Source organism: Scatophagus argus, chromosome 8 (assembly GCF_020382885.2).
Source record: "Scatophagus argus isolate fScaArg1 chromosome 8, fScaArg1.pri, whole genome shotgun sequence".
NCBI lineage: Eukaryota > Metazoa > Chordata > Actinopteri > Scatophagidae > Scatophagus > Scatophagus argus.
In genome coordinates, this window is record NC_058500.1 from 10732810 (window position 1) to 10758970 (window position 26161).

At 41.8% G+C, this 26161-nt stretch overlaps 2 protein-coding genes and 1 long non-coding RNA gene across 3 annotated transcripts; 1 reads left to right on the forward strand and 2 right to left on the reverse strand.

Annotated features, from left to right (window-relative positions):
- Window positions 1-3058: 3058 nt before the first annotated feature.
- LOC124063422 (NUAK family SNF1-like kinase 1) lies at window positions 3059-18058 on the reverse strand. The gene is made up of 7 exons (XM_046397078.1): window positions 17266-18058; window positions 12733-12853; window positions 11784-11935; window positions 10152-10217; window positions 7154-7273; window positions 6501-6633; window positions 3059-6340 (listed from the first exon to the last, which is right to left on the reverse strand). The coding sequence occupies exons 1-7, from the start codon at window positions 17593-17595 to the stop codon at window positions 5220-5222; spliced, it is 2043 nt and encodes a 680-aa protein (XP_046253034.1). The 5' UTR covers window positions 17596-18058; the 3' UTR covers window positions 3059-5219.
- Window positions 5396-12347, forward strand: LOC124063424. Its single transcript, XR_006844106.1, has 3 exons — window positions 5396-5534; window positions 5897-6055; window positions 11850-12347. It is a non-coding gene; the product is annotated as an uncharacterized LOC124063424 (long non-coding RNA).
- Window positions 18059-18349: 291 nt separating the features above from the next.
- On the reverse strand, window positions 18350-24170 carry LOC124063423 (kelch repeat and BTB domain-containing protein 12-like). Its single transcript, XM_046397080.1, has 10 exons — window positions 24006-24170; window positions 22818-23007; window positions 22510-22691; window positions 22210-22342; window positions 21605-21838; window positions 21139-21497; window positions 20780-21053; window positions 19833-19980; window positions 19540-19737; window positions 18350-19312 (listed from the first exon to the last, which is right to left on the reverse strand). Exons 2-10 carry the CDS (start codon window positions 22986-22988, stop codon window positions 19164-19166), a joined length of 1848 nt encoding a protein of 615 aa, XP_046253036.1. The 5' UTR covers window positions 22989-23007; window positions 24006-24170; the 3' UTR covers window positions 18350-19163.
- Between the last annotated feature and the right edge of the window lie 1991 nt (window positions 24171-26161).

The following is a 26161-nucleotide window of genomic DNA, read 5'->3' on the forward strand; positions in this document are numbered from 1 at the left end:
CTCCAGCTGAGGAAACATGGGGACTGAACAATCGTGCCAAAGATTTACTTTACTATGACGTTGATATAGTCTCGCCTTTTCGTATGTGTATCCTGAAGTATTTGTATGCCAACAAAGAGGACATTGAACATTACAGTATTGTCACTGTTAGTTGGGTGTTGTTTACAGTCATAGAATAAAAGATGAGTCTGTCTCTCAAGGTTATGTGCGATTTTCTCCTCCAGTCGTATCCAAACTGGGAGCATGATAGCCATGCCTCTATCAACTGCAAGTAATCAGTTCTTACTTAGTCTTGTAAGTAAAGATGTTCTGGTTTTAAGGTCAGAGATGGAAGTTTTAAGATGCGTTCAGTGCAGACAGATATCACTCTGTTACACTGTAGCTGTTGTAAGGTCAGATAACCTCAGAGGCCTTGGCAGCTGATATCAGACTTGTTATCTGACACGACTGAATGGTTGTTCTTAGCGTCATGGAGATGATATGATCTTATTTTGGGGCCAAGGTCCTTAAACAAAAGGAAATTTTAGTTGTATAGGGATTATTGAACAAAAAACATCAAAACACAATATTTATTTTGATTTCATTTTACTGAGCAGAAATGACTACAGAACTTTTAGTTTACATTTAATCACATGTAAACAGAATTACTGCTAAAAAAAAAAATGCATGGAATTATCCTGAAATTAGCAGATTGCTGAATAAATAGTTGGGAATAGAGTTACTAGAGGTATAAAATATGAAGATTTTATACTAGAGGTATAAAATATGAAGATTTGCTGCACAAACTAACATAAATTAGTTAGAAAATCAGACAAAGCAACATTAAAACTTTAGAAAAGCACCTATTCCTACCCACAGCGACATAAATATTTTCATATAGATTTAGACTTACTGTACATATAATGCACATGAACCCACAAGGCTTACAAATATACCCCACTTTCCATAAACTTGTTTTTTGATATTGTATAGTAAATAATTTATATAATTTACGTTCAAGAACCCAAGAGAAGAAAGATCCATCCCAGTTAATCAATCATTACATTAATATACTTCTTAATGCTCTTCTTACTTTAGAGTGTAACATGCAAAATGTGAGCTCGTAAAATATGATGATTTACTAGAGTTTAAACTATCCAGCGTTTGTGAGATGATCTACAACATCTAGATCTGTTCTTTAATTTTTCTTCTCCAAGGGCTGTGTCCTATCAACAAAATAAAAAATTCAAGGACGTGTAGCCCCAGCATGTGGGTAATCAAGGATTTCTCCATCATAATGCTACTGTTCCCTAACTTCCTGAGCCCCAGTAATCAGCCTGAAAACCAGTTAAGTCTGGTGGCTTTTGTTCACTCAATGGTACTTTTATCCACACGTGAGGGATCAGAAAGCCTCTTGGCCTGCAAGACTTAGTTGTGAACCCCGTCCCCCTGGTTTGCATTAGCAATCATTGCAGATATTTGGAATACTTCAACATCTTCTAAGTCCTTAGTCACCAAGTCCATGCAGTTTAGGGAAATCGTCAATGTGATTGACAGGAGCCCCACAGACAACTTAAATGCTTTTAATCTGCTGTTACCCTGCAGTTATCCTCCCCTGACTATTAAATCCAAGTCTTCATTTTAGTTTCTTGAGCCATTTATTGAAGGAGACCATTCCTGGGTTCATGCAGCTTATGCTTCAAGACTTACATTTCAAATTTCACCATTATAGCACAAAAAGCTGTAAGGAGAAGTTTTAAAAGTTGTTGCAGCTTCCTGTCCACTCATACCCCATGAGATTCAGGTTTAGGCTTAAATGTGTCTTTGGTGAGATTTCTGGTTGGAAACATGACAAGGTACCCAAAGAAGGCAAAGTTTTGTAAGGGGTCATAAAACAATTAAAAACCACTGGTTTAATCTTTAACACTGCATTATATTTTATGAACTATAAAATGTTCTGTAGGTAAAATCTATAACTCAACATTAAATAGTAATAAATACAAATTTTATAATAATTTTTAAGATTAATGTCTTTTTTTTCACTAGAAACGTCTGGTGGGGCAAATCAAGAATTATTGTGAGCCAACATTGGCCCACTTTGGGCAGCCCTGCTTGAGAGGAAGAATAAGTTTTATAACTGCATGGGTGTACCATTAATTCTGATCCTTGCAGGACTCAGGGCATACATACAGACATTGATGAACCTGGTATATCAAACAACAGACAGACTTCTTGAAAATGTGGAAGCCTTTCAGGATTGTACATTGTATATCCCCAAGTATATAAAGAGCTTTTGATGACAAGGATTTAAATTCAAAAGGTTTGTTACCTGTATTAATATCCTTATTGTGCCTCAGTGAATTCTAAGAATGTCCCCTAAGGTCATACTTAAAATGCTACTTCCTACTTGTTTAAAACATATTATTGTATACAATATACCTGCAACAAAATTAAGCATCCACATTTTGTTTGTCACCTCAAGGTCCACTCAATAGCAGTTTTTCAGTTTTGTGAAGTTGTCACAGAACTGTTGATATTTGTATATCTACTTTTTATTCACTCTTTTCATCTTTGTCTTCCATTATAAGATTTAAATTTTTTAACTTTTCACAATTCCCTTACAACTGGGCAGACTCCGTGATCTTAATCCTGTAGCCCTGTTTTGCCTTTTGCAGAGCTCAGTTTGTCAAATAGAGCACTTTAGCATCTTATCAATTAGATCAATCTCATATACAGCAATAATTGTGTTTATACCATCTGCCCGTCATGTGCATGTGGTGTTGGTCTTAGCTAAACACTAAATGGCAGCTGATATGTAACAGGACAGAAGATTACTGACTGTTTAGAATTGTCACCGTCAGTCATCTGCTTTGGACTTCATCCACCACTGGCCAATTGAACAAAGTGCTTTTCTGCCACCTATCAGCCATTTACATCAAAGTCATTAGACTATGCAACAGGAAGAACACTTCAATGTGTTAAAACCATGCAAGTGGATGGTTTTAAGTAAGCCCTGTGCATATGTCAGGTATACCAGATGTCTCCATGTCAAAACAAGACCTGCTGGTGAACTGCTTTGTTTCATGTTAAAATAGCAGCTTTTCAGGAAATATGACACATATAGATTTTTGATAATATTTAATAACCTGTGAATGGATTTCGTGTTAAGTTTGAGAATTTTGTCAATGTAATTCTTAAATACAGTATGTCCTAAAGCAGGGATACCTAGAGAGCGACAGTGATGATGGGCTCTCTCCACTAGACAGTTCTGTGTTTGGAAAAGTACTTAGTGAAAGCCAATAAAGGAAACTAAAGGAAAGTGTGCATGCGTCATACTCATAACTTACTTTTTCCAACCTGTAGTTTTGTGTGTATTAAACCCTCTCTTAATACAAAATGATCAAGCAAAATGTAAACCTGAAGTGAAGCGACGTTTGTAGAACTCAAAGACATATTTATCCTCAAATTACCACCGACTTTAAATGGTATTTAAATGTTTCCCTGAAGCCTTATCTGAACTCTTCTGCTGAGTGCTTTCTTCTTTCAAATACATTTTTATTCAAGTACATGAACCATAATGAAAACAGTCTGTAGGGTAAATAGAGCTCTGTGTTTATGGATAGTGTTTGGTCTGTCATAAACAACGTTCCTTGAATTCTCTGTATTGTGTCATGCTCAGGGCCTAAGTAGAGAAGGATAGAGAAGAAGTAACATTTAAAGTAAAAGTGTGATTTGTCATCAAATGTCCTTTTCGTCTTAATATAATTGTTCTTTCACCAGACAAACAACGAGAAAGAATTCACTTTCACATAATTTATTAAATTAAAAAAGTATGAAATGCTTGAACAAAGTTAACAGAATTCTTTTTTTCCTCACAATATGAAAATGACAGAAAAATTACATCTACTGCATACATCGCTTAGTTAAACATCCACAGCAGCACTGGTGATGTCACAGTGAAAAGCAATGTGATCCATCTACTGTTGGTGCAAAGGAGCAAATTGTGCACAGTACATTACTGTGTAAAACTAACGTAGTGAAATAGGTAACGCTTTACTTTAACTTTCCCCATTTTAGCATGTATAGCCAGTGATGAATGGTTAACAGCAGTTATAAGCATTTACTAATTTATCTGTCAACAACTTATAACCCCCACCTACTGGCACCCGTAAATGGAGGCTGATGTATAAACAGAGAATGAATGACAATATAGTAGAACAGAGTTGTTGTAGTAATATGTCTTTGTAGGAGAAGTTGTTGTCAAATACTGTACAGCAATAAACATTTAAAATGTTCTTATATCCTCTTAAGGCTATATTTTTACTGAGAACTTATGAAATAGGGTAAAGAAAAGCGTTACTGTAAAGTTTGGCGGAATTGATCCTCACAACAGAGCAGAATATAGTCAAGTTTACGTCTAAACATAACACAAACTTTAACCATATTTTCAAAAAAAAATCTGCAAAAGTTAATGCAAATTAATGTGTGTTTCTATCCACTAAATTTATGCGACAAATATGAGTTGAGAGCATCGAGCATCATAAACAGGAGGTGGAGCTAATTCTCCATTTGGGGGCCATTAACACCACTTCAGAAGAAGAGCGCCAGTCAGACCTCAAACAGTGGAAAACATCTTCATTCAAATTTTCAGTATTTACACCAGGGTTTTTATGTGCAGAATGGCGTTGAAAGCAGGTGGATGAAAACACACTTAATCATGTCAGTTTACTGTCATTATTGACAAGAAATTTCATATCAAAGATAGTGCTCAGTTATACTTCTCATCTATTTCAAAAAGCTATAGTGCTAACTTTACCAGAATACAGTAACCAGACTTCTGTGGGTCGCCTGAACAGAAATCTGCTGTAAAATCTAAAAAGAGCATCTTTTGTGCAGGTGAGGTCAGAGTGAGTTCATAAAATGAATTGTCCATTCTGCCACATTCAGGTCCCATCATTGCAATTTGACAGATACTAGATCCCCTTTAGGTGTCACTAACACTCTTGTCACTCTCTGTACTGCCTCGCATTTAGAATGCAATTTAAATATCGGTGAAAACAGTTTAGTTTATGATTTGGTACAGACAAATATGCCAAGAAACGGTGCTTGACAGTACGCGTACTTGAAATGTCAGAGTTCATTAGAGAATTTTCGAAATGGCAAGCAGTGATTAGCACAGAAAAGTGACTGGTATTCAGTCCAATTTTTCATCACACTGATGTGGCTTTCATTCATTAGGTTTATGTTGGCATTCCCTTCTGTCCTTCTTCATCAACCCTGTCTGCCTCCGCTCTAAGCTGCTCCAGGTCCTCCTCGGAGCTGCAGGCACTGTGCTGAGTTCCCTGGGAGAAAATCCTGCGACGTGATTGGGCACTGAGGTCTAGTAGGTCAAAGGAGTCGGAGGAAAAGAGGCTATCCTCGCTAACCACGCTGGAGGGGCGACTGCGGCGACCCTCGGGGCCCCCTGCGGCATGGAGGAGCTGCTGCAGGGCCTCGGGGAATATCGTGAGAGCTGAGGACGGAGACGACTGGTGGTCATCAGGGAGATCCAGACTGTGAGAAAACTTGCCATTGCGTTTCAGAATACCTTTCCTTCTTCTTATTGCCTCTGTGCGCATGGTGGGGCTGTCTTCTGCCGCTGGGAGACAAGTGTGCTGTTTGTGGGAGAACATATCACCTGCATCACTCCCTTTAAGTCCCGCTCCAGAGATCCTTCTTTCTGAGCTATAACCTGACTCCCCTCCATACAAGTTTTTAAGTATCCCCTTCTTTGGCATTTTGGATGAGGGCTGACTGAATGTAGAGGGAGGGGGCTGAGTGGTAGACAGGACATCAGAGTTTTCTTGAGGAGGGTTGTGAAAGACTGAGTCAAAACTCCTCTGGGGCTTAAGAATACCTTTGGGTTTCTTTCTTTCAGTGGTGGAAGTGGCAGAAGTCGCGGGGGAGGAAGCATCTGCTGCACAAACGCCACCACAAGCTCCCAGTGCAGTCTGGGGAATTGCATTCTCCTTGCGTGACTTCCTGAGGCTTGACATTCCTCCGCGTACCCTTCCTCCACCACGGTCGCTCCTCAGAGGTAAGCTGAAGTAAAAGGGATGGGGCGAATGCTGAGGTGGACATGAAGAGTCTGAGGATGCGCACCCTGGGTCAGCAGTCATGTGGCTGGTAGCTGCGACCCGATTCTGCCAATCGATGTAGCGAGCCAGCAGTGGAGAGGGGCACTCTTGGTGTGGAGGTGAAGGGCAGTCACACACACTCTCTTCAAAACCCCAGTTAACCCACCAGTGGTTGGCCACGTCCTCTACTGTAGCCCTCTCGTCCACACGCACCGTCAACAGCCAGTCGATAAGAGCACAGGCGTCTGGACAAAACAGAGTCAACAGTTATTTATAGCAGCTACACTGACTAAAACTATGTAATTAATAAAGTAATAGTAAGAAGAGCACACAAAACAATCACATTTGACAGTCTGGGGTATAGAAATACTATATAATGTTGATGGAGACATGGACAAAGTTTACCTGAGGGGGGGTTTGGTCTACGGTAGCGGCCTTGGCTGATCTGCTCTGTGAGTGTGGCGTGACTGGCCCCATCAAATGGCATGCTGCTGTACACCAGGGCATACAGCAACACCCCAAGTGCCCAGCAGTCCACCTAGCATATAAAACGCTCATAGTCAAGAACAGGCCATGCACATAACTCAGAAATGTTAACTCAAATAAGGTGGTGCATGACAAAAGTTTTAGTAGGAGTGTCTGGAAATGTGCCTCATGTTTCTATCACATTCAGCTTTAGTAAATCTAATAGAAATCTTGACATTTAGAAAACTAAGTTTTGTCAGACCTCTTTACTATGTTTCTTCTGCAGCATATGCAAGGATAAATCAGTGTTTTAAAGCTACATTAATAAATACTTGCTTAAAAAATTGCTTAAAGTGTAACATGAAAGGTGGTAAACCCACAGAAGATTATCACCTGACTGTGTAGTTTCCCACAGCTCTATGGAACACTTTAACATCTTTCAGCTCTTTGTTTTGGTTTAACCGCACACAACTTGAAATGCTTTACTTGGTTTTTCAGTACACCTATAATCACTGAATCAAGACTGATTCAACATGAATGACATACTATGATAATGTTCGAAAACCAGCGATGGCGGTGGTGTGTTGACCCACCTCTGGTCCCTGATAGGGCAGTCCTTTCACTATCTCTGGGGCAGCGTAGAGGGGACTTCCACAGTAGGTCTGAAGTAGAGAGTCCTTTTGAAAATGATTGGAAAGGCCGAAGTCAGCCAGCTGCAGAAACAGAGAAAGAAAGAACATAAAATAATACATTTCATTTCTACTACTGTTTCTGAGCTTGTATAAGCCTTGGTAACTTTATTAATCACTAGAATGGAAACTAGAAAAATATCAAATGAAACAAGTCACATCACAGCTGCAGCTATGTCCTGCCAAAACAGTAACAGATATTTCAAGTGGACACTGGTGTTACTCAGGTGACCGCCAAAATGAAAACACAAAGTATTCATTACAATTGATCTACTAATAATAAATGAAATAAAATAAGTAAAAAAGGGTCAACAGTAAGTGATGCTAAAAATGGGACTAGTTAAGCGGGCAGTATAGACTCGCAGCTGTACACGTCCGTGCAGCAGTCAAGTTTACATCCATGTCAGTGTAGACTCATATAATATACGTAGTAACTTAAAGAGGTCAGTCAGACAGTCACCATCAATATCAACAAAACCAATGCTGGACTACAGTGCTTCAAGTATGGATGGTGCTGCAAAGAAGCGATAAATAACAAAACGTGGATGCCTCACATACATCTTCAACCCGATAGCGGAAAAGATCTATACAATTTTCAAGGTGGATACACAATATTAGTGTCACCATGTATGTAAATAAAAAATATGCTCACTCTCTATGTTGGATACCACATTTCCATGAACTATGATGTTCAATATGGACCAGAAGTGTTTTTGCAGAAATCATGACATCATGGCGAAGTTGGCCTTTGACCTTTAAGATATAAAATGTCATCATGTCATGATTTTATCCTAACTTTGCCATAATTAATATATAAATTATTGAGTTAAAGCTAACCTTTGACCACAGAAATCTAATCAGTTCATCCTTGAGCCTAAATTTGCAAAATTCCTTGTTGATGTTCTTGCGGGATTCACAAGAATGGAAGGACAAACGGATGGACAGACTCCCAGTCCAAAAATACAATGCCTTTGTCCATGGCTATTGCTGTCACAAAAGCATCACGAAACCTTCAAAATTCTGTAAAAATACAGTCAAACAACAACATAAAAAAAACTACATAAACCATCTATCACAACATTAAGAATTTTTCATGTGTTCATATGTTTGTGTCACGTAAACAACGGGGTTCATGTGACAGTGATTCTCAGCCACCGATGACATAACTACTGACCAGCTGACAACAGGGAACGCTTTAACACTTAAAAATCTCATTGGCTCAATCACTTCAACACATCACACTCATCCTCAAGCAATCCAGATTCCTTTTCAGTGAGCAGGAACTGAGAACTCTGACTCATGTGGCAAAAACACAATAACTCAAAGCAATTACTTTTAAAGGAGCCATAAATAGGTATGTTCAGATTTTTGCCAATGCAAGTGTGAGTGAGGATAGAGAAGAGGGTCATAAACATCAGGCTGCTTACGCTCACGTAACGGAACAATCACTCACTCGAGACTGCAAGAGCCATAAGCAGACAAACCGAGGCTCCTCTCTATCTGCAGAGATTATTAACATGAGCAGCAGCTCACTATCAGCCCCTCTGGTGTTAAAAATACTCATGACAGCTTTATTTCCATGGAACAGACATTCGGGGGAATGGAGACCTCACAGTCACAGCGTATTTAAGAGCTGAGGTTATACATGCATAGTGGCATTAATGATATGTAGACTGCGCATTTGAGTTGTGCAGTTTCCACAGCTTTACTTTCTTTAACCTACAGTGTGTTTGTGTGTTTGCATACTGTAGCGTATCCGTGTGTATCCTGAAGAGACATTCCTCCAGGTCGAATGCTTGTATAAGACATTGCATAAAAACAACTCCTGTACACGTGTCTGAGAGTTACATGGCCCATTGTGAGCAGCCACAGCCTCTCATGCACATGCTGGACTGAAACAGACCACCCGTTGATGTACTAAGGTAGCCTGTTGTCTGCTGGGGCAAATGTCTGAGCTGATAATACCATGTCAGAAGAAAGTGAAATTTGGTGTGACTAGCACCAAAAACAGAAAAAAAACTACTGCACAGACTTCTGCCTATTGTGAGATAAGAACAGTTAAAAAACTAAAGGACAATTTGATTTGATGTTAAATTATAATCTGTGACTTCAAACTTGACCTCGTCTGGCTAAGCCTGTCTTCTACATATGCCATTAAGCAGCTATTGTGCAGACATAACACGCACATGCATTGCAGAGAGGCTTGGTAATTTCCTGCAGCGGAAGCTGTGAGAGGTTGATGTGGTGGACCTGCGGTTTGGTATGAATGAGAGGCCTCCGCACGGTGTTTTCTTTTGATGGTCAGACTGAGTGTACTTATATTAAAGCCCTCCGATTGGCACGATTGCCACTGGATTCCCTGCATTCCCCTTTGGCCATCCGCAGGTCCCATATAAGGAGAGGAATACCCGAATAAGGCAAAAAATGACCCCTGGATTCTTTTGTAAGACCTGGCACTATGTTTATGCTGGTTTAGTGTGCATGGCTTAACAGCACATACAAATACTGTGGGCAGTATGTTCTGAATGAGCACTTTGTTTGCATTTTAAGTTGGAGCTGGCAAAGTAATCCATTACCAGCTGCACTGTTTGCAACTTCATTCCAGTATGCTAAATACACCAGTAGAAAAAGACTGTTTCCTGAGATATATGAATGTGTGCATTATAAAGATGTATGCCTTTATGTTAGCAAAGAAAAGTGCAATCAGGAGTGTTCGGATAAGAAACTGCAATTATCCATGATGTATGATGTACTTTTGTCAGAGGATGTCTATTCTTTTACCCAGGGATAAATATCTTGTTTTAGAATGAAAACTCTTTATTTTCTTTAACATGCATGATGACACTTCTTTTTTGGGAAGGGATATTAATGCTTGCTTTGTGTATGTTTTAATCGATCTTACCTTTACGTTCAAATCTTGATCTAAAAGGATGTTCTCCAGCTTGAGGTCTCGATGCACAACACCATTCTGCAAAAGAGCAGAGGCACATGAGGTCCTCTGCTGCTCCTCTTTCCAGGTTACACTCAGATGTTTTCTCTCTGCATGCAAACATTAGACTGAAGGATGTGAAGTTTACAATATAAACAGTGCCTATGGTGCGCAAGGCATTTGTCCTCCATCTATTTTAATTTTATAACCATTAACATTCCACTCCTCGTGTTGCAGGGTCATGTGTATAACATATCAGAGGGGCTTGGGAAAGGCTCTCAGACTGTTTAATCACAGACAGGCATAAGGAAGTGCTTTGTTTGGTTTAATTTGTCTGATGAGATGCGATTTGATCCCTGATGGCATTAAGCACCTGAGAGCCAACGAGAGGCCACAAAGGCTGCAGAGCCTGGCGAAGATGAGCCACAGCGCACTGGAAAGAAACGTCTGTTGTAGAATCTCTTGTGTTTCCCTGACAGTGAATGGGTAGCATATCATAAGAAGAGACAGTGCTGCTTTATATAACCTGCGGCCACCCAGGAAGCTGTTTGACGCAGAGAAACTTTAAATGTTGCTGTCAGTGTCTCTTAAAGCCATTGGCTAATGAGCCAGAATAGCCTCTTTTCTCTTGTTAATTACATCCTCTTCAGAGTACTTAAGTTGAGGAAATGACCCATGACCTTAGACAGTCTTTTGTGCACAGTATGCACAGATTGTAAGCTGTGTGTGCACGTGTGCGTGAATGTAGGACAGAGACAAAGAGAAAGAAAAGCAATGGAAGTATATGTGGTTAAACTGGTTATCATGCTTGCTATTTTTAAATGACTCAGAACAGATTTGGAGAAAAGCAAAAAAAAAAAATGCAGCAAGTGATTTGGATTTATTTTCATTCTCCTCTTGAAGTCTCAATAATCCCTCCATGTGCCTTGCATACCTCAGAGGCACATTCAATAATTCATTCATGCCGGAACATTCATATCTATTTTGGGACAATGTTCGAGGGCAAGAGGAGCACAAAATCCACCTCCCTGCCTGAGTTTAATGTGAGGGATTCACAAAGAAGCCAAGCTGCCAAAATAAGACTGATATAAAAACAAAAACATGTCTGTCACATCCAACTCAGCTGACTGCAAGGCCCGGATCCTCACCTCTTCTGTACTGCACTTGTACTAATAGGATTCATGTATTTCTTTGATAAATCCTGTTTTCTGGCCCCGTTGCTGATATTATGTACACAACATTAAACACACAAAAACAAAGAAGAATTTGTTCTTTTGCCAGGGCTCGCACTAATATGGATGGAAGGAGGCAACGTGTTTGTTAAATGTGTCAGTATGTGACTGTTAAAAACGACCAAGGGATAATTTGCTCTTAACCCAGAGAGATCTAAAAACTCAAGTCAAGTTTTCCTGCAGTATTAGGATTAGGATTTAGTGGATTTAGTGGTACTGTATTTGCTTGCGCACAGCTGAATACAATTGTAGCTTGCAATTCAGCACGTGCCTACATGTGGTTCCCTGATACTGAATTCCAGTGGTGTATTTGTAGAAAGTTTATAATAATAATTAATATCTACAGCATGTGTGTGTGTCTTTGTGTGTAAACCTTGTGGCAGTAGTGGACAGCAGATGTGATTTGTCTGAAGATGCCTCTGGCTTCTGTTTCTGGCAGTCTCCTCCTCTCCTGGATGTAATCGTACAGCTCTCCCCTGCTGGCGTACTCCATCACTATCACGATCTTATCCCGGCTCTCAAAAACTGCACAGGACACAGGACACATGTACACTACGGCATTACACATATGTGTTTACATGAGTATTTGTGCCTTCTTCACTATAGATCAATGTCCGTGTTTCTGAAATTCTGTAAGTCTTTTGGGGGTATTTCTACTGTTTCCAGCTGTACACTCAAATGTTGATTGTAACCAAAATTTGTGGATGAGTTTCATGAGATATGATTGCTTACTTGATTAAATTTTACCATCCGAAACGTAAACCTTACTCAAAACTGCAGTAAGTACTTCATTCGTTTGTTTGGACTATTTGCAGAAGTGCTAGTCAATGTTTACAGCGGTAGGACAGTTAACTCATAATAAGCTACTGTGAGCATGTTCGTGGTAATGAAACAACACTGTATCAAACAGTGAAGCTACAATATATAGACAAAAGTATCCAGACAGACCTCTTTTTGGGGCTGTTTTTCAGAGAGATTGTGAGCCGGGCCTTTTCATCCAGCGTCAGCGCATGAACGGGCAAAATTCCCATAGAAACATTTCAAAATGTTTTGAAAAGCCTTACCATAAGAGTGGAAGCTGTTATAGCTGCAAAGCTGTCTATATGTAGAATACAATGTCATGTGGGTGTAATGGTCAGATGCCCCAATTCTTTTGTCTATATAGTGTACTTGTCTCAGTGATGTGTTTTTAATAGGTTTTGCAGATCAGTGGAGATTTAGAGTGAGAGACTGTATTGGGACAGACACGGGATATTTGCTAATAAGATCAATTCTTTGTTGTTCTTTGTGAGCGTATGCGATGTGTGTGTTTTCAGGTTTACCCTCGTGGACGCGTATGATGTTGGAATGTCTGAGAGAGGCGGTGATCTCGATCTCTCTCTGGATGTGAATTCTGTCAAGGTCGTCGGTGATGCGCTCCTTGCGGATAGACTTGATCGCCACCTGACAGAGAAAAGTATAAAACCTTAAAAGAGCTCTAGAGTTTGTCTTCCACAGCAAGAAAACAGTCTATGTTTATCAGGGGTCGTTACCCTAGTGATACGTGCCACCCTTGTTGTTGTTGTTGCCCATTTTCACACAAGATCTGGCACCAGTAAACAGATTCCTCTTTAATTAATTCCTCTGCAAACCCACCCGTTAACTATTTCATCCTCCCTCACAAAAACTCATATCATTCAGCAGAGCGAACAAATGCATGGTTCACACACTACTTGTGTACACACATGGAAACAAAGACATAAGTAGTGATGATACAATTGCACTCTCACACACACACACATGCACAAATTAAATCTCGGGGTATTAGAGGTGATTATGTGGGTTTTTAAGGGCTGGATGATGAGAGTGGATCCTCTGTGATCTCAGCACGCTCAGAGACAGAAGGTTGACAGCTGCACTGTTCACACTCTACATCATTAATCCCAAGTACTCAACGTACCCCAATGTACCCCAAACCACTAAACCCCCAACCCCTGAACATACACATAGAGCTGAAAGAGACACCCCAACATGAGCCCCTAAACCTCTCTGGATAGAGTAACTGTCACCAAAGTGGACACCAAAAAAGTGAGAGATGTGCTATAATGTGTGGATTACCCTTCAGGACTACTTTGTGAGGACTGACATCCTAACGAAGTCCTGATCATACACGTGTACAGTTCTGTCAACCCCTATAATGTCCCTATGGGTGAGCCGGCCTCTCCTCCAGGTCACAACTCCGGCATTCTCAGCTGCCGGAAAAACGTCTACGAGACATGAGAAGACACAATTCACACGCTCCACCAACCACCATAGTTATGCAACACAACACAAACACACTCCAGGGAACTCCCAGCACTGACCCGACCCTCTGCAACTGTTGTGACACTGTCCAGCGACTGAGAAGATTCATGAATTTAGGTTTGCGTCTCTTCTATAAACACGTATTGATATATGAAAATTTTTTTCACATCTCCAGACTCTTCCCTGGCACATGTCCAAGCTTGAGGGAGCTATTAACATGTGTACATTTGCATGTTTGCGAATGCTTTCTGACCCAAATACCTGCTGGCTGGGAAAGAAATGTGAGGAAGGGAACGAGAGAATGTGAAATAAGCTTCAGGGATGTGGAGGGAGGATGTGGGCAGCAGCGAACAGGTGGAGAAAAGCCGTGGCCTAGAGGCCACCATTAGTTGGCTGATGTGCCCTTGAGCAGGCCCCCCCAATTTGCCCACTGGCCCTGTGTGTTTCATTGCATGTTACATGTTGCAAGTGTGTCTGTTTCAATCAGTGATGGGTTAAATGCACAGAAGTAATTTCCCTTAATAAAGTATAATAAAAAGCAAAAAAAAAACAAAAAAAAACAACAAAAAACGAGTGGATAAACAATGTCAAGAAGGGCATAATGGTTTTTGTTTTACCACCCTAAGCTCTGACTTACCCCCCGGACAAGCCATTAAGGCCTGATCAGTAGAGCACAGAGCAGAAAAAACACACTCTGGGTATTGTTCAGCCTTCAGGGTACTAAGACCATTTTTAAAAAGGCACGTGCGTGGACAAAGTGTGTGTATGATCTCACCCCTGTGCATGCAAAAGTGCTGTGTATGAGTCATGTCTAAGTATGACCTCTAAAGTATCCTTCATGCAAACAATGTTTCTTTGTTCATCCAAACACTGCGTTGCGTGTGAGCTCTCGTCCACAGGTGCCAAACTGTAACAGGATGCATATAGAAAACATAAGTAGCTATGTGCGTGAGTCATGGAGCTGTAATCAGATATTTTACATTATTAGAGAATGTCTATGATGTTTAATAATGTTTACAGCCAAAATGTACAATATGTACAGAGAGATGCACAGTGTTCAACACAGCCATTTCATGATTAATTTAAACCAGACAAAGTAGAACATTTATTTTCATCTCCTCATCTTATTCTCCTTCATATTTATTGCACTGGCTCCAGTGGATTATTTGTGTCTTGACAACAATGTTCCCCCACCGCATAAATCTTTAGACTGCTGGGCTATTGCAGATGTTTTGTCAGTGCATGTGTTATGAAGTTATTATGGCCACTCATCAACTTCCTGTCCTGTTATTCTAACAGACGAACTCAGACACACACACAAACACATCCGAAGAGCCTGATCATCACCAAAGATCCTTGATGCATTTGTGAAAGATTTAACAGCAGGATTATACAGGCTTCTTGCCAAACAGACTGTTGACCTCATCATCCAGCTATGCACACACTGTCCCTTGCTACAATAACCAGGAACAAGAACTACTAGAGTACTAGTATATTGATGAGGGCAAATGGACGTGTGCAAAAACTCAATGCCCACAGGCCCAAAAAAAAATACTGTTTCAGTGCTAACATCCAAATGTATTCATGCACAACAAGAAACAGAGATTGGCATGGTTTGCTTTTTTTGTGATTATTCACAAAGACAAACAGTTTAGTTATCGCAGCATTTTGGGAACTACTCTTAGTTTGCTTCCTCGAAAGACCGCGCCTGCAGCTGGTTAGCTTAGCTTCACTTAAGACAAGAAAAAGAGAAAGACCTGAAAGATCTGTTTGTAAACCATAACTGTCAAAATGTATATTTGTGGCAACTTCCTGGAGTCTCTGCCCCTGATGACAAAACTTCAGGAGCTCACTGCTCCTGGCCAACAAACAAAATAAAATCTAATGAAATATAACATATAAATTAGCAAGATTCAGACTTGCTGGTAGTTCAATTTTGTTACGTTCATATGAACCCTGGCTAGCTTTTTCCTTATTTCCAATCTTTATGCTAAGCTAAGCTAACAGCTGCTTGCTCCTACTTCATTCAGACAGTGTGTGAGTTGCACCAATCTTCTCATCTAACTCTCAGCAAGGCAAAGAACTAAGCACAAAATATCAAACTATTCTTTGATTTTGACAGACAAAACAGTCGAATATGTTGGTTACTGGTTTCACATTTACATTATGCAAAAAATACTTGCTGAATGTTGTTTCTTAAAACACTTTAACACTTAGACAAATCAGGCTGCCAGCCCGTGTAAGTGACCTATGGCACAGATTAGTGACCCTGCATAGCAAAGACTTCATGATCCTTCTCTTGAATTTCATCCTGTATGAAGTCATGTCCACCTCCTGCACACAGGAACAATTTCAGGTCATCTCTTTACCGTAATCTCAAACCATTGCTAATGTTTCCTCTTCCTCCTCCTCTTCTTCCGTCTTGCTCTAAAACTGTCTCCTCCTCTGCCTTCTTCCCGCACTCAAACAGCAGCCCCCTGGTCTTGTTTCCAAAAATAATGTCCGTTTTGTTTCAAAGAATCCTTGGTATGTGCTGGCTACTGGCTCAAGGAATTCAGCATTTTCCCCTTGTCCTACCAAACCCACTCACCCTGCGCGCGCACACACACACTGCTCTTCATCTCTGCTTCCCTCTCTCCATTTATTGGTCCTCTCCTCTGTCTTTCACTCCCTCTCTCTGTCCTTTCTCTCTCACAGATGTAGGTCTCAGAGTTGCAGTGAAAGCAGCCAGAGGAATTATGCCAGTCTCACTTCCACAGTCTGATTGCAAAAAAGATTATCCCTATTACAGTGTGTTTGTTGACTAAAAAAAACAGAAGGGGAATTCAAAGTTGACCCGGTATCTGTCTCTTTGTGGTCTAATCACAGCAGACTGAGGGATTAAACTCTGACTCTAGACATAAACCTGCAATTATTCGATGTAATCTGGCTCCACAGTCTGCTTTGCAACACCAATATTCACAATGTAAAATTAGACAGAAACATATTACATTGTTATATCTGTCTGAGCATGTGTGTGTGTGTGTGTGTGTGTGTGTGTGTGTGAGACAGAGAGAGAGAGATTGTGTCCTGGTAAAAAGGAGTCGGACTCCTATTGGAGGAGACCTATTGTTGTAATTATATCCCCTTGTTCAAGTGCTGAGTGAGTCAGACCAAAGGCATCTCAGCCTGGCAGCACAGGAAGCAAGAACTGGGTTCAGCATCAGCCCATCACACACACACACACACACACACACACCTTTCAGGAGCTTAACTACACCTCTAAATTAATATTTAATAACCAATGGGCCACATTCTTGGAACACCAACGAACCTTGGAGCACACACACACACACACACACAAACGGGGATACTGCTGAATACCCCCCAGGAAGACAAAAGCATGATCAGTACATCACATTAATCACATTATCTGTAAAGCTTTCAAAAGCAGACCGTCATGTTGATCGTTGTGCATCATCCTCAGTAAATGTGTCTCACTCCGCCTGCTTAAATGTCACGACATCATAACAGAGAGGCACACAGCTGTGCAAAGCTTAAAATCACGTTTAATCATCAGCACCAGCACTCACGGTGTTCAGGCTTGCTCTCTCTACCGCCTTCTTCACTTTGCCGTAGGTTCCTTTCCCCAGAGTCTCCATCACCTCGTAGCGGTGTTTCAAGTTGTGTTTGTGCTGGTGTTTCTTCACTTCCATCGGCGCTGTGGCAGTCGGTGCCCGACCCACAGCATCCATGTCGGAGTTCCTCTGCCGCTTGTCCGCGCTGCGGGGACGGTGGCTGTCCGGCCTCCGGGACTCCTCACCGACATGGTGGCCCCGGGATGCCGCGTCCTGCAGGCAGCCGAGCTCGGAGTGTCCACTGGTGTTCATTGCGTCTCTGCTGTTCGCCTCACGTCTACCCATCCTCTCAGCGCACTGTGCGCACCTGTCAGGAGCAGCCTTCACCGGGACCGGATCCCCCAATTACTTTGAGCTCTGAAAAAAAGCAGCTGAGGCACTTGTTGGTGACCAAGAAGTCGCCCATATAGAGGGCTATCAAAACCACAAACTAGTCTAATGGCTTAAACATGCGCAAAGTCCGTCCGATCCATCTGAGCAGCGGCTGTTTTCTTCTCCCTCTCCTCAAACACACAGCAACAGGAGCGATGGGAACCACATGGTCCGGGGCGATGGGTGGAGCGTCCTCATTCCTGTGCCAGCTCTCATAGCAACATCCCGGCGCGTCACACTCATTCGGGATCATTTTGGGTTTTCCGAGGGCTCACATTTGACCGGCTCAGCAGCAGGAAAAAGGGGATGAAGGCATGTACGGAATGTCATGCGGGTCAGACACTCAGCCTAAATCCACCACTTCAGTCGGACGTGACTGTCGATGCTTTGCCATGCGGTGAGAAGAAAAACAGACAGACTGAGCAAACTGGGAGTAAGCAGAGAAAGAGAAGTCAGAGACAAGGAGTTATGGCAGATCCAGCACGATTAAATGCATTTCTTTTCCTTCATACCAACGTATAAATAATAAAGAAAGAAAGTTGTTATGACTCCACATATAACCTTATAAAGGACATGGAAATGAAAACATGTAGTATGACAGAACCACTATACAATAAGATGTACTTGTCTTTATTGTTGTGACTAAAATGTCACTGTTACAGTTAATGAAACATTTATTTGTTCTTTACCAATCAGTAATACACTTTTTTTTACATGGATGACAAGTAATTACTGTACAAAAAGTCCAAAACAGGAACTAATTTACATAGCTGACAAAAAAGAAGAAAAGCAAGCTGCTCAAATGTAAGCACACAACCCAACAAGTCCTCCCCTTTTAGTTCTGTGTAACAGATTAGCAGCCTGCTGATCTGTAAATCATTCTCATGGTTTACTAACAATTAAAATAGACTGACCTAACCACAGCTATGACAGCATCTATCATTTATTTAAATACTTAAATAAATATTTTGGACATTTTGTGGAACATTCTCATTCACTTCCTTGCAGAAAGGATTGACTCCACTCTGCATCTGCCCAGTGTGAAGCTGAAGCCAAGAGATGATTATGCAAATAGCAGATTCATATATTAGATCTAACTCTCAAGCCAAAAAAAAAAAAAAGAGGAATAAGCATATACTTTCCAAAATGGGACAGCACTGGTTTCTTCTGATCAAGATCACAGTCTCTCCCTACTTGCGTTCAAGTGGTTTGCCTAAACTAAAGCAAACACTGACCGCAGGGGTGGAAAATGAGGAAACAGACATATAAATGGTCGTGTAAAGGTCATGTGTGTCATTTCCAAAGAAACTAAGCAATTTTGTTGTTTGTGTTTGAAGATTCCTTGATTGCTACATTGTACATGTGAAGTCCAGGGGTCATGCCAGGTTTGGATGAAGCTGTTTGAGTTTTAAATGCCAGAAGTTTGTTTCCCACACATCCATCGCTCCTGGCATTGTTGCTCAGAGTCAGGAGGAGATGAATTAGGGGGTGAGGAGGTCTCGAGGATTGAGGTTAGCCACCAGACAGACGTCATAGCTGTCGTGCATGGCTGCTCGTCTTTCCACCACCGTCCACACATTGTCTGCAGGGTCCAACTCCAGAATCTCCTTGGTGATGATCTCATGACGACCTGCAGTCATGAGAGAAAAATATGTAAGTTACCAAAATCTAATTTCCAGAGATACCGCCTGACCAGTTATCTGACATTCCCTGACTCTGATGCAGATCCAAGTGTGCAAAGAGCAGGCATTTCAGCCTGAAGTTAAACTTATTAGGGCTAAGTTTTCTGAGAGACCACTCAAAACAAGCTGTTTAAAAAAAAAAAAAAAAATCACTGACAGGCATTCACTGACTGACCTGCCCCCTTGTGGTATCCACAGAGATAGAGCTTCCCCTCCACTACTCCTACATTAGAAGCGTTGGTTCGGAGGGAGAGCAAAGATGTGGGCAGGGTTGGTCCTGCCCTCCATGTGTCAGTGTCTGGGTTGTAAATTTCCACAGAGCTCAGACAGCGACGTGATTGCCCGTGGTCCTCTCCATCACATCCTATGCCACCTGAAGAACACACACACACACATCATGTGGCTCTGTTGTTTCTCATATAGAGTAAATACTTAAGAATATGCCCGCAGTCTGTCTTGTAGTCTGACCGAGTATGTAGATTTCTCCATTGAGGACAGCCGTGCCGCAGCGGTACCTGGAGTACTTCATACTGGCACACTCTGCCCACCTGTCCTTGCCAGGGTCAAACTGAAACACACGGTTACTCAGCTTGTCAGGCTCATCATCTGGCTGGTGCTGGTTGAGTTGGACGGAAGGCGGGAGAAAAGAAAAGGATGTTGAGGTGACAGATGAGAAATTAGAAGTGGCAGAGGGGAACGAGTGAAGGACTGAGGAGACGAGAGTTACACTGACTCTGTAGGATTTGTGATAACCACATAAATTATCACAAATTTCAAATCTTTTCATTGGCTTAAGGGTTTGTTGTAGTCGTTCAGTCGTCTGTTGCCACCCCAGGGTCTGATCTGGGTGATGGTGTTGTAGTGTCTTTTTAAATCTTTTTTGGTGCCACCACTAGAGGGCAGAAACAAACTTCCTGATACACCAACTGATCAGCCCAGAGTGTCAGGCAGGTACAAAAAATGCTAAATGAAACAATGTAAAAATAAAACTAAAAATATGCTGCTGGTATAAACAGTAAGCAGTAATAATAATTTAGAAAAATTAATACAATATATGAGGTTTGTCTGTGACTGGATCAAATTTGACAGACAAGCCTGGCAACATAAGCAAACAACTCCATAACTGCTAACACATTTTATTTCAAATATTGTAAAATCCTGCTCAGTCCCAGACTACAGCTATCCCTCCTTTGTCAAGGAGTTGTGCGGTCATGTTGGATCCTGTTGTTCATAGTAAGAGTGTGTTTGCAAATGTATGTTTTCAGGGCCTTTAAACAAATAAGCCTTTACTGATAACTGTGGCAAACATTTTTAGTTTTTGGCTGTCAGTAGGCTAGCCTGGACCTGATAATGCACCCATGTCCTCTTGCCCAAGCACACTTGAGTACGATCATCTACTGCACAGGTCTGCGTACCTGTGGTGTCCAGCCCCCCAGCACATAGAGATGCTCCTTTAGGCTGACGACACAGTGGCAGGCTAAGGGGAGCGGCAGAGGGGCGAAGCTGAGCCAGCTGCCTCCCCTCTTCAGCGACCACCTCTCCACACTGTCCGTGATGATGTAGTGATTACGTACTTTCATCTGGCCACCTATCATATAGAGGGCATCGCCTATCAGCCCTAAAGCATACATGTCCCTGTACGCTGCTGAGCACAGCTCCACCCAGCTGTTCTCCTCTGAATTATCATACCTGGAAAATAAAAATGTGTAAAATGCAGTGCCATTCTAAATATACATATATATGTGTGTGTGTGTGTGTGCGCACAACCACACACCTGTAGATATCCACCCTCTTCATCCTGTGTTGATCTTCTGCCTCTATGGCCACCAAGATGTTGTTGTCTCGTGTCACTGCCCCTGCTGTGATCTGTCCCATGCCTCCACAGCCCCTCAATGGAGATGGGATGTAATAGGTTCTTCTGCCATGAGGGGCAAAGCAAAAACTGAGGTCAGAACGTCCTCCACGGCGGGCAGGCACTCCCTCCTTATTCACCCCACCCAAGCAGAGCAACAGATCTGTGGTCTCCATGCCGTAACGAAGGGCTGGCCGAGGAGGAGCTGACATCTCACAGAGACCTGATGTCTGGAGAGCAGCGTCAATCATCCCAAAACACTCAGCATCCCGCAGCAATACCTGGAATATCCATTTATGGATGTAGTAGTCAGTCTACTGACATACAGTATGTGGATAAGGTGTCTTGACATTTATTACATGCTCTTTCTTTCTGTTTCATCTCTCACCGGGTTTCTCCTCCTGGCTTTGCGGAGGAATCCAGGGTCCACAAGCTCCAGCCGGACATGTCTGAGTAACTCTACGGCCTGGGCTTCACTATGTGAGTCCCCCATTCGCCTCTGCACCCAGCGCAACACCAGCTCCAGCACAACCTGCTCCTGTGATATATTGAGGTCATCTGAACCCAGCAGATCTCCAAGACTTTGGACATCCAGCTCCAGCACTTCTTCCTCTTCACAAACCTTGAGACAACAAGATAAAGGGGAGGGAGAGGTGGTAGTAGTAGTAGTAGTAGTAGTAGTAGTAGTAGTAGTAGTAAAGAGTGTTAAAGTAAAAATCTGTACCAAGTCAGTGGTCAGTTCTAGTATGTGGCCCAAAAGATGAATGCCTCAAAGGGATTTACAATCTGTACAGTGAATGACACTCTCTGTCCTTAGACCCTTGATTAAGTAAGGAAGGAAGCACTAAAAAACAGAATGAGTACGGCTGGTACCATGTTCATGTAATTCTCTTGTTGCAGCTGCTGTTGTTCAGTATTTTTGCTGTTGTCTTTTCATCTCATGTTTAAGCTGAGAGAATATTTGACACTGCTAATACTGAATGTCCCACCCACCTCTGCAAAGTGTTGGCAGAGGTATCTCAAGGCGCAGTCAGCCAGGCCGGTGGCCCCCAGGTTTTTAGCCCAGTGGTGCAGACCGATACAGTTGGAAGGGTCCATGTGGGCCTCCATGTGGGTCTGACACAACCTAAAGCAGTTACAATGAGATGGGCCACAAAATATTATCAGTACCTTAAAAATACTTAAGGTCACTGCCGAAGACCAACGTCACTTAGATGCCCCCAATGTCCTGTAATATAAAGGGAAACTGAATGAGTCTTGGAGCAGTGGTCAATTTCCAGTCTCTTTACCCACCTGAAGGCTCCATCTACATGGAGCAGGAAGGCAGCAGCAGCCACTCCCTGGATGTTGTCATTGGAAAGAGGAAGTTCAGCTCGGTACATATAATCCAGTAGTAGCTTCAGACTCTGAGCAGGAGTGTCTCTGAGAGGCACCTCTGCTCCCCGGGTCTCCTTCAGACCACATGTGAACATGGCCTGGACAAATTTTCATCAAAATAATAGAACATGGTACAATTACAGCCTCATAGCATCATTAATAGATGATCTCTGCAGGCTGCATAATCTTGTATTTTCCTTTGTCTCTCTCAGAAGCCACTTTACCTGGAAGTAAGGACTGAATGCAGACAGCACCACCTTGTGGCAAGGAAAGGCAATCCCCTCTGCCAGCAGCACCACATCGGTGAGCTCCTCCGTTGCTCTCATCCTCTCCAGCTGCCTGAGCAGAAGTGAGCCATGCTCTGCCTGAGCAGAGTCCAGCACTGGTGCATCCATAGACCACTGCACTGGATGGCTGTACCAGTTCAGTAAGGAGTAAGGAGTCACAGAACAAAAAAAGGCTAGAAAACTAGTTTAATCTTGTATTTCATTGTACTTTTATTTTGAAAATATACAGAATATATACTAAAGTAATGGGACACCTGACCCTTACACCAACAGTTACTTCAAGACAGAATGTCAAAGGTCACCACCAGACACATACAGACCAACACAGACCCGTGTCGCCATTCACACAGATACACTAAATGGACAAAAGTATTGGGACACAGGACCATTACACCAACAGTGACTTTAATGACATCAAATTCTAAATACATAGACAACATTGCAGCTGTGAAACACAGATTTTGGAGTGTTTCTGTGGGAATTCTTGCCCATTCCTGCAGCTGAGCAATAGTGAGATCATACACTGATGTTGGACAAAAAGGCCTGGCTCACAATCTCTGTTCGACTTCATCCCAAAGGTGTTGGGATTGAGGTCAGGATTCTCCAGTCAAATTCTTCCACACCAAACTCATCCAGCCATGTCTTTATGGAGTTTCCTTTGTGCACTGGGGCACAGTCATGCTGGAATAATGTGACAGCATCTTGGTATGCTGAATCATTAACATTTCCCTTCACTGGAAATAAGGGGACGAGCCCAACCCCTGAAAAACAGCCCCATACCACACCTTAATTCAATTATAGAAGTATGTCCCAAAACTTTTGTCTATGTAGTGTAGTTTACTGTGAGGGTTACTAACAGATCATATCAAAGACAACGAAGCTCATAGTGAGCTGATAGCTAACCATGGGGTCTCCCTTGTGAAATATGTCTCTAATTTTCTGCATTATGTAACTACAGGCTAATGTGTGACATACAGTAAAACACGAGGACAAACAGCAGACGGGAGCCTCTCAGGTGGTGTTTGTTTAGTTGCAGACATGCACAGTCAGTTCAGAGCATGAGCAATAGCATTTTAGCATGACTTTAGCTAAACACATGTAACAAAAATAAAGCAGCTATCATACCAGGGGCGTCCTGAGGCTGTCCAGGGTCAGGACTCAGGAGTTTCTGAGTTGAAATGATGTCAGCTTTGTTGTCTTAAGCCACTCTTCACAAGTTGTTGTATTTTTTGTCTGTTGGCAGATCTGTCACGTGGTCTGTGCTATTTGCTGCCTGTGAGTGGGGGCAAGAGCTTGCTCAGTTGTAAAAATGGTTTTAAATAGACCAGCAAGTGCTAGTGGTGCTGGTCTGTTCAGGTTTCAAGAGGTGGTTGGGCAAGCAGTCTATGAGTCTGCTGGGACTTATGTTTTATCAGTATGGATTTCATCTAGAAACTGCAGGAATCAGTGGCATAACATTTATAGGCTACTTATGTGGCTTTGGACTACTCTTTTGGTTTGTGGCAAGGTCACTTCAGGTCACTTTTCAAATGTCTTTGAGCTGTTGGCAGTTCCTCTCAGAGAGAGAAAAAAAATCTATTTCTCTGTTTTCCTCCCTTTTAATGATGTCCAACATTTATCTTGTGATGATTTGGAAGGGGCTCCACCCTTAGATTTGGAGATCCTGGATTAACAGCAAAACTATATCCAACTATTTGAAACTAATACCAGCTGCAACATTGAAATGCTACTTGCAAACTGATGAGTCAGTATTAACAATTTAACAATACCAGATATGACAATACATCAGTCGCAAATTCCATCTGCAGAACGTGTTTTTATTTTGGATGTTAATACTTTTAACTGATGTAGAATTTTGATTAAAATATTTTTATCAATGGGCTTATTTTTACAATGCTGTGCTGGTGCTTCTTCTTGAGTAAATGATCTGACTACTTCTACTTCTGACATAAACAACGCACAGAACATATCTGCATACACACAGATGGACAGAGTAACATAGAGCTATTGTACTATGTAGACAAAAGACAGCTCACCTAGCAGAGCCCAAAATACAGTTACAACAACAATACAAAATACAACTTGGGCAGAAACTATGTCAATCCACCCACAGGGCTTTACAAAGAATGATGATGATGAGATTATAAGGTGGATTTCAACTTGTTTATACCTCCTCCATATCACTTATTAAGACTGTAGTCAAGTACAAACTTTGATTCAGCAGAAACACACTTGCAGTTACAGTATCCTTGAAATCAGATTTTATGGTTACATAGCTGTTTGTCATTGTATTTGCAGCAGCACTGAGGTCCTAGAGACTGTGTATATGTGAGCTTCTGTGCATGTGGAACGTGCTTCCTTGTGTCAGGGCTGTCACGCTGCCAGGTGTGAACCCAGCTCTGCATCAGGGCACCTTGGTTAGCAAACTGCTGCAGGCATGTTTTACAGTGGCCTCTGGACAAGTGATGAAGCCCATCGCCAGTACAGTCAAACATTCACACGGATGGCCGCGCACACAAAGCATATGATCACCATTTTGCAGGCTGTCGGAGGTCAAACTGTGGCAGGAAGTGTTACTTCAGGCTAACCATGTTTCCATGCACAGTTGAGCTTAGTGTGTTACACAACAGTATGGACAAAAACAATTTGGTCCTACGGTTTACGGGCAGTGCAGATTAATCAGTGACTCCTGGTCAGGATGTGCCGATGTGAACGTGCGTACATGTTCGAGTGATAGTGCTGTCACGCTGCCAACTCTGATTAGAGCTCTTCATCAGGACCTTTGGCTGAGTGTGTGATTCAGGGGGGCCTGAGATATGAAGTGAAAGTTGCATACATTGCAAAAAATAAAATTCTAATAAACTGCAAAAGAAAATATATATTTAACATACACAAGCAACATACAAACACAAATTTTAAAGCGCATTTTGGACCATTTTATAGCATTTTGTGCAAAAGTGAGCTTCTGAGAATCTGAAATTTGTTTGCACAGTAGGTTAATTCTTTGAACCGTTAACGTACAAACGTATTGTGTATAAACCAGAGGTTAATTATCAAATGACAGGATTTTGATACCTTTAAATTGAGCATTATTATTTTTTAAAATTATTTTAACTTAATTTGGTAATTGTGAGTTTTTTCATTCCTAGTAAGTAAGGGTAGCTCTAAGAGTGACAGTGTTGGTTTGTATATTTCAAAAACTGAGGCGTTCATGGTCTCCAGAGGATGAATCCCTGTGATGCGTCACCATGTGGTTGACTTCTGGGGTTTTTAATGAATGA